General features: G+C 42.3%; 1 protein-coding gene across 3 annotated transcripts in view; it reads left to right on the forward strand.

The window, feature by feature from the left end:
- dst (dystonin) overlaps window positions 1-9,266 on the forward strand; it is a 195,410-nt gene that overhangs the window by 92,914 nt on the left and 93,230 nt on the right. For 2 of the 3 annotated variants that reach the window (XM_061227475.1, XM_061227476.1), the window contains 6 exons: window positions 139-332; window positions 626-788; window positions 1,278-1,361; window positions 1,830-1,937; window positions 2,885-2,983; window positions 4,037-5,293. In XM_061227475.1, coding sequence (XP_061083459.1) covers window positions 139-332; window positions 626-788; window positions 1,278-1,361; window positions 1,830-1,937; window positions 2,885-2,983; window positions 4,037-5,293 — 1,905 coding nt within the window. The remainder of the gene's footprint in view (window positions 1-138; window positions 333-625; window positions 789-1,277; window positions 1,362-1,829; window positions 1,938-2,884; window positions 2,984-4,036; window positions 5,294-9,266) is intronic. The other variant, XM_061227477.1, reaches the window with a different exon arrangement.

Consider the following 9,266-nt stretch of genomic DNA (forward strand, 5'->3'; position numbering starts at 1 on the left):
TAAAAACCTCAATTGTAGCCTAGCATAATTGTATTGACTGCAGACACCATTGAACTGCCATTTAAAATAAAAAATAAGCAGAATGTTAGGTACTGTTAGGTTGTGTGCTGGTTCTGATCTTGTTTGGGTGAATTTCAGCTATGGCGCTCAGAGATTGATGAGAACAGGGCGGTCTTCCACGATCTGGAAGACGAGCTGCAGAAGGCACGGGGCATCAGTGACCGCATGTTCAAGACCCACAACGAGCGTGACTTTGACCTGGACTGGCACAAGGAGAAAGCCGACCAGCTGAGCGAGCGATGGCACAGCGTGCACTCCCAGATTGATAGCAGGTTAGTGCTTTGTGAACTTTTTAACAGGTAAAGTATTTATCCCCTCGGATGTTTTTTTTGTACAATAGGTTGCAAACATAGAATGTACAGATGACGGTGACAGTACATCTTAGATGTTAAGGAACCACTGTTCCTGGTTTTGACTGTCATTTCAGCCTCAAGGAATATACTCGGATTGTCTTGGTAGAATATGCAGTTGAACAAAAGGATGGTATATAAGATGTGAATCCACCTGCAAAATGAAGCAGCCAAGCAAACAAAGATGCTAAATAATGGGACATTTTTCCTTTCAGATTGAGAGATCTGGAGGGCATTGGAAAGACCCTGAAGTACTACCGTGATGCATATGGCAGCCTGGACGAGTGGATCCGTGAGATGGAGGCCAACCAGCGGTCCATGCAGGAGAACCAGCCAGAGGACAGCAAGGCCCTCGCTGAGCTCCTCAACCAGCAGAAGGTAGCAGTGCATTTATACCCAGAGGTGGATGAGAAAGTCCGGGGCTGAGAAAGTAGTAAAAGTAAATGTCTTGCCATTTGTTTCTTTCACCCATGAACTCAGACAGCTGATTTTACCAATTTACCAGTTCTACCTCCTGGCTGGAGAATGGTACTATTGAGCAAATCCAGGTGATTAGAAGAAAATACTGTGGAGCACTTTTACTTACTGAACCTGGATTTTCCAGCTGTGTAGCTGGGGAGTGGGGTGACCAATTTATTTGCAATGGGAACTATAGCCTCACTCCTTAAGCTTGGTGGCCATTTTGTGCTGGGTCACTTATTGGAGTCTGGTATGGAAGAGGACAGATGGCAGGATCTGAGCATGAACTGTATTGTTTGCAATACAAACAAACAAAAAAACAACAAGGCCCTGAAATAGGATTTGTTTTCTTGGCCTTTTGAACTCTGAATTCATAACTGTTTTTCAATGGTGTTTGGTTCTTTTCAGGTCCTGGTGTCTGAAATTGAACAGAAGCAGAGCAGGATTGAGGAGTGCCAGAAGTACTCAGAGCAGTACTCTGCTGCCGTCAAGGTGAGGCTTTGTGCTGTTCTTCAGGCCATTGTCTGTGGACCATGCATAACCACAAAGACAGGTCACAAAGAGAAGAGGGTGGGGGAGGTTGATGACTCACACTGGAACAAGTGATTCTTTATTTATTGAAATCCAGCCCATATTATTTTACATACTTCAAAGGATGCATTCCTGGGAGCAAAGTCGAGGGAGCTCTTCTTACTGACATGCAAAGTCAGCCTAAATATAATGGCATCTGCTACATGATACCAACCTATGCAGCGAGTCTGTGTAATGGTTTTTCTGTACTTCTTCTGATTTCCATTTGAAAAAAGGAAAGTTGTGGAATGTCTGGACAGTTTTCACAGAAGGTGAAAATGTGCAAGGAACAGTGTTCAACATAGGAGACCACAAACACTGATGTCCTGTATCCTTCTGTTAAAATCTTTCTCTCTCTGTGCCTCTCTGCTCGGTCTCTGTGGTTGGCAGGACTACGAGCTGCAGCTGATGACCTACATGGCCATGGTGGACTCGCAGCACAAATCCCCCATCAAACGGCGACGAATGCAGAGCTCCTCTGATGCCATCCTGCAGGAAGTGAGCACATCTATCTATCTGTCTATTTATGGGCCAATTTCACACTCACATTTAGCTTAGTCCTGGACTAAATTGAATTCTGTATGGAGAGGGACTTGGGCTAGGCCTAATCTGTGTTGCTGAATCTGGCCCAAGATCAGTTTGTTTGTTTATTGGTTTATTTTATTTTCTTTCATAATTTCTTTGCAGGCACAATAGGTATTTTCTAATTACCATTTTAAAATAAAGCACAAGTAATGAAATTGATGAAATTGTATTGGCAGAGCTTCAATGTTGTCCGAAGAGCATACGTGTCTATAGCACTGATCAAGGACAGTGAGTTGGTGCTGAAAACAGTAAAAAAATAAAAAATAAAAAACCTCAGTTGAGCGCTGATGTTGCTGGTTGCTCTTCACCTCCAGTCATGCAAGCAATTATTGTGTAGTTATCATTTTAGGCAGTCATAGATGGGCTACAGTTTTTGTAAACTATGGTTTTCATTTGATTATTTTGTATTTTTGTTACATTTTTACCATTCTGGTAGCAGTTTCTTTTTATAGATATATATCAAGAAATTGAATTTAGATCGCTGATTACCAAAATGAATTTGCCTTGTTTATTTTATTCTACTTTTTAAATTGAATGACTTTTGGTTTCTTCTTCCAAAGTATTTTGTGAGTTATTAAAATTTGTGAGTTAAACTTGAGCCTTGCCTCCTCTGGGAATCTGACAGGCCCCTCTAGTGGCAAAAGTCAGTAACTGGTATCAACAGTGTTTTAGAGGGAAGTAACACCGGTATCAAAACACTGTGACAAGCCTAATGCTCCGACATAATTGTAAGATAGAAGGTTCTGGATTAGTATGGCCTGTGCTTTTGCAAGTCGTCATTCCTCTTCAGCTGTGGAATGACGTGGTTACATTTTCTCTGTACTTATATTTGTGACCTGTCTTTTTCCTTGTCCTTTTAGTTTATGGACCTTCGAACCCGATACACTGCCCTGGTTACGCTCATGACGCAGTACGTGAAGTTCGCCAGTGAAACCCTGAAGCGCACAGAGGAGGAAGAGGTAGGTCAGCCGGTTGCCGGGTGACCAGCAGACACCACACACGGGTTCCACTTGGCTCTCTTCTGTTCCCTGCCCTTCACAGTATGTGACTGTGTTGATTCAGTCACACACATAGACATCCAGTAGGGCATCTGTTGGAGCACAGCCCTGCTTTGAGTTTACCAAGAATATCTTCACCGTGAGCTCTGTGCAGGTGATGCCACACCCATAGCTTCACCTGGATCACCTGCTCATTCTTTCACAATGCACCTTCTGTTAAAATTATGCATTGACTCAGTGCCTGAATAAATTGTGTTTTCATAAGATAAATATCTCCACCCAGCTATAAGTTTGTACATGCCAGAAATAATGTTACATTAATTTAATGACTGTCTAAAATTCATTTGATAATCGGGCGATTATATAAGCACAACAGAGCGCAGGTGAGCAGAACTGTACCTGCTGACTTCTGAGTTCTATTTTATGCTTCATGTGTTATTTGGAAAAGCTGTAAAAGAAAATTTTGCTTCATTGGTCTACATGATCTTTGCTTTATCTGCTCTGACTTCCCCTCTGAACAGACTAACCTCGTTCTCCTGTGCATGCATTCTCCAACTCTCAGGCATGAAACCTGTACTCTCTCTCACTGAAAGTGTATTACCACGTAGAATGTTGAGGCAGAACAGTCCTGAAGCTTCCATTTTCCATTTTGTTTGTATTAAGGTTTACTACAGATCATCCATTTACTTAATTGTATTTCTTAAATAGAATATTTGCTTTTTTCAGATGAATGCACCACACAAGGGCAAAAAGATTCAGTTTGGTATCAGGTCTTTTGGGGAAATGAATCAAAAGCACAATAACTAAAATATAATACAATAATGAAAAAGGAAAATTAAAGATTGAAATGGGTTGTCTGTTCAGACGTCTCCGCTGCTGTTAAAAGCCTCATGGCACCTGGGCTACGTGGGTTTCCGTCCACTCTTAACTTCTGCGCTTTATTTAAAATGCTGCATCGCTGAATGGAGAACAGAAGTAGCTACCATGCATAGTAACATGTGCTATTCTGTCCAGTCCTCCTCTGATGAAGGGGATTTCTGCCCTTCAGTGGGAATGGCCCACGCACTCGATGGAGCTCAACGCGATGGGAGGACAGAGAGAGAACACATGCCAAAAAATCCCCTCAGAGAAGGGAGGGGAGAAGGACACTTGTCCAGTTGGGAGGTCACTGACGGACTCATGGCTCCAGCGTTAGACCTGGTTCAGCAGCCGATGGACTTGCCTTTGAAAAATCGTAGTCGCTCAAAGGAGGTGAAGAGTACTTATGCTCTTCCGATCAAAGCAGGCATTAAAGAAGCCTGTGACACTTCGGCCTCTTGGCACGCACACTCTCCGCAAAATGTCCCCCATGCAAATACCTCTGCATCCAGGGATGAGACAAATTTGGGGGTGAATCTTGAGCTGTTTAATAGCAAATTCGCTCAAGTAGACAGGCCTGTGCAGGCCTGTGACTGGGTCTTACAGATAGTTGAAGATGGAGATGAGGTTAGTTTAAATCAGAGAAGTGTAATTATTACAGAAAGTGAACAGCTGAAAGATTGTTGCACAGCTCATGCTGCTGAGAAAGATGGCTATCTTACAGCGCTGAATCCCAGCACACAGCAAATTAGGAGAAATGTACTTGCTCATGCAGAGAAAGCATGTATAGATGATGTAACAGAATTGGTATACACCGCAACCAGCAGTAGCTTAGCTCCTTATTCATCCTGTCCCTTAGGCCTTGAAACCATAACTGAGGGTGAGGGTGAGCTGAAGTCTGGCCCCCTGGACGTTGTGATAGATCCCTTAGTAGGTTCTGCTGTACATATGAATATTCTTAGCACACAAGTCACTTTCCTTGAAAAGACTGAAATAATACATTTAGTGTCTGACAGTCTGCCTAAGCCTCCTGGTGATTGGCGTTGTAAGAAATCAGAGATAGACCAATCCCACATTTCTGAAGGTGATGCTGGATGTTCTCACCACACTGAACGTCCCTTGAAACAGTCCATGAGTCCGTCTGCCAAACCCAATCCCCACGAGCGGGAGCATTCTCCGGGGGTCCCTCCTTACTTCACAGAGCGTCCTTCAAATGTGACATGTGGAGACGAAGGGTTGGATGCATTTCTCTCGGACCCAAATGTCAGCCCTGATGCTAAAATCAAGCAGCTCTTAAGTAGATTAAAGGCCCTTGAAAATAATCAAGATGAGAATCGATTCCCAGAGCACTTACACTTGCCTGCAGACCAGCTGAGACTGGAGAATTGCCAACAACAAAAGGCTATCGAAGAGGTACAGATTCAAAAGCCAAAACAAAAATGTGTGATCGTCATTCATGGAATATTGCCATGTATTAAAAATCTAGAAAATATGTGGTGGTGGTTATAAATCAAACTTAACTGATTGATTCATTAATTTACTTCAATAGATTTAAGCATTAAACATGCATATACTATGTGCATATAATGTATGTTGCTTTGGGGGTCTTTGAACAGAAAAAAAATGTAGTTCATAAAATAACACTTGTATTTATTCACAGCTTGTTGTTTAAGGTGAACTCCCAGCCACAAACTTGAAAATATCAATTTGGTGAAAAGGTGTTTGAAATGTTTTGCTGCGTCATATGGGGTATCACAGTAATACTTTTCACAATTGTCATGAGAGAAATGTTTTAGGTGTATTTTTGAATGTGGTTTTATGAAAACACACAATTTATTTCTTACAAGATCCATACAGATGAATGTATCAGAGTAATACACTCTCCAAGCAAGCATTTTAAGTACACCTTTGCTTCTTTCTTAAAGCAAAGTGGAGTACTTAAATGCATTCACATTGATTTTTTTTTTCTCGTTGGAATCAATGACTGTCCTTTTCCCCTTTTAAGGGCAGAGATTGCATCCATGCAGTAGGTTTGCAACTCTGTAGCACCTTATCGCTGCTCTTATAAACTGTTAAAGTGCTGATACAAAAGAATCATTCTTTTGTATTGTTAGTGGTGACAGGGGCCTTTCTGACGATGTTGCTGTTTAGTAAAAAACGATAGAAGCTTTTTCATGGCAGAAGGTGGCGGGGGATGCTTTTTGTGGCTGCAAAAACCCTTTCTATTGGTGAGTATGCTACCCATTTTCTCTCTCTAATATGGATTCAGATATAAATATATATACATTTTATTATTTGGTATGTGTGTATGGGATTGTGGATGACATTATTTTTCATTGTAGAGAAGGAAGGGAGAATATATCACCTGGACAGAGACCTGGGAACTACAGAAATCCACTGGTGATGAGGAAATCACCAGGCTACAACAGCGGGTCTCAGAACTAGAGAGCATGCTTGCCGAAAAGCAACAACAGCAGGATAAACTGGAAGGGGACTTTCAGGCCAAGATGGCTGAAAAAGAACAACGGCAGGATAAACTGGAGGGTGAGCTGGAAAATGAACGGAAGACAGTCGAAGAGCTCACCCTCCAGAAAGCCAAGCTGGAACATGAGGTGAAGCGGAACCATGTGGATCTGGAAGCAGCATTGCAGGGCAAGGCTGCCCTGGAGAAGGAGCTTTTGCATGCGCGACAGCTGATCCAGCAGTCAGAGGCTAGGCAATCTGCCCTGGAGGAGAGCCTGCTTATGCTAAAGAGGAACATAGAGGAGAGCACCCTGGCTCGAAGGAAGCTGGAGGAACACCTCCGTAGGAAGGACAATGATGTGCAGGGCCTGGAGGAGCATAAACGTACCCTGGAGATGGAGCTGAAGGCCAAGGAGGGAACGGAGACAAAGCTCATGACTCAGTTGCGGGGCCTGGAGATTCAATTTACCCGCCCCAAGGAGCCTATTGTTCCATGCAGTGAAGTAACCCTGCTAACATCCAGCAAGGTGACTACGACAAACGTAACCCTCAACAACAGTGTGCATTCCCAGGGGTCAGACATAGGAGTGCAGCAGAATGAGCAGTCTGAGGATCTCCAGCACAAGTTGGATGAGATGGCCATGGGGAGGAAGAAAGCTGAGATAGAAATCAAGACTCTGAAGTCAGAAATGAACATGGTGATGGTGCAGAAGAATGTGGCAGAAGAGAAAGCGCAGCGTTTGAAAGATCTCCTGGAGGAGGGTAATAATAGGCTAAAGAGAATCCAGATGGACATGGAGTCAGAGAGGAGCAGCACCCGTCAGAAGACTGAGGAGATGAGGCAGGAGGTTGCTGAGCTGAAAAGGTCTGTTTTTGTCTATCAAGAGCAGTTAAAATCCCTACAGAGGGACAAGTCTACTCTGGAGCAGAAAGTGGTCTTCCACATGACAGAAATTGAAGGCCTGAAAGAGCAGCTGAAGATGAGCCAGGGAAAGCTACTTCAGATGACCTCCGTAGAGCAGGAGAGCAACCACAATCTGAGACGCATGGAGGATGAGCTGATCAACAAACAAAAAGAAGGCGATAAGCTGAAATTTACAGTCAATGAGCTGACAAGGACAACTGCTAAACAGGACAATGATATCAGAAATCTGAAGGTTTCTGTTGATTCCCTGCATCAGGAAAGAATTATCAGTGAACAGAAGGTTAAGGCACAGAAGAGTGAAATTGATAGCTTGAGAGAACTGCTCCAGAAAACCAAAGAGGAATTTGCTCTGAAGGTAAAGTCTGAGCAGGGAATTCTTGTCAAAGCCAAAAACATGGAGATAGAACTAGAAAATAGCAGCCAGCTGGTGAGTCAGCTGAGAAAGAATATGGAAGAGCTGAAGAACATTCTTGCAGAGACTGAGCGATCCATGAAGAATGTGAAAATTGAATTGGACAAAGCCAAGATGGAGATAGGAAGCAAAGACCAGCAAATTAGCATATTTAAGTCTCAAGTAGATAGTGCAAAATCTCAGTTGAAGATCATTGAAGAAGAACTTCTCAAGAAGACCCAAACTACACATGAGCTGCAGATCAAATTGAGAGACTATGATGAGGAAGTGAAGAAATCATATGAACTGCTGCAGAAAAACAAATCACAAAGTCTGGCTATTGCTACCTATGAGAAGGATGTCACCAGTCTTAGGTCTGAGCTTAATTCATTGAGTGCAGAGAAGAGAAAGGCAGAACAGCATGTCCAAGAACAGAAAGCTGAGATTAACAATCTGAGCCTAAACCTTAAGAAAACCAAAGATGAACTGCAGAAAGAGGTTAAAACATCACATGAGCTGCACCTCAAACTGAGAGACTATAATGAGGAAGTGAAGAAGTCAGCTGAACTGCAGCAGAGGAACAAAGCTCTAAGTCTGGAACTTGCTACCCAGGAAAAGGACATGAAGAATCTGAAGTCTGAGCTTAATACTGTAAGCACAGAAAAGGGAAAGGTGGAACAACAAGTTCTTGATCTTAAAACTGAAATTAGTCGTCTTAATGCAACAATTAAGAAGACATCAGACGAGTTGCGGATGGAGACCCAAACAGTTCATGAGCTCCAGATCAAAGTGAGAAACTATAATGAGGAGGTGAAGAAATCAGCTGAACTTCAACAGAACAACAAAGCACTAAGTCTTACCATTGCCACTCATGAGAAGGACATCAGGAATCTTAAATCTGAGCTAAATACTATAAGCACAGAAAAAAGAAAGTTTGAACTGCAAGTCCAAGAGCAGAAAACTGAAATGAACAATCTGAACATAAGGCTTAAGAAGGTGACAGATGAGCTACAGAAGGAGAAACAAACTACTCATGAGCTGCAGATGAAAGTGAGAGACTATAGTGAGGAACTGAAAAAATTGGCTGAATTACAGCAGAAGAACAAATCGCTAAGTCTGGAAATTACCACCTATGAGAAGGACATCAGGAATGTAAGGTACAACCTTGATTCCTTAAGCACAGAAAAGAACAGATTTGAACAGCAAGTCCAAGAGCTTAATACAACACTCAAGAAAACAAGAGATGAGTTGCTAAAGGAAAACCAAACTTCACATGAGCTACAGATTAAAATGAGGGACTGTAGTGAAGAAGCAAAGAAATCATCTGAACTACAGCAAAATAACAAAATGCTAAGTCTTACTATTGCCACCCATGAGAAGGACATTCGGATTCTTAAGTCTGATCTTAATTCTGTGAATGCAGAAAAGAGAAAGGCAGACCAGCAAGTCCAAGATCTTAAAAATGAAATTAGTAACCTTAATGTAACACTTAGGATTGCTAAAGATGAGTTGCAGAAAGTGACCCAATCATCACATGAGCTACAGATTAAACTGATGACCCATAATGAGGATTCAAAGAAATCATCTGAACTACAGCAGAAGAACAC

This window comes from Conger conger, chromosome 18 (assembly GCF_963514075.1).
Source record: "Conger conger chromosome 18, fConCon1.1, whole genome shotgun sequence".
NCBI lineage: Eukaryota > Metazoa > Chordata > Actinopteri > Anguilliformes > Congridae > Conger > Conger conger.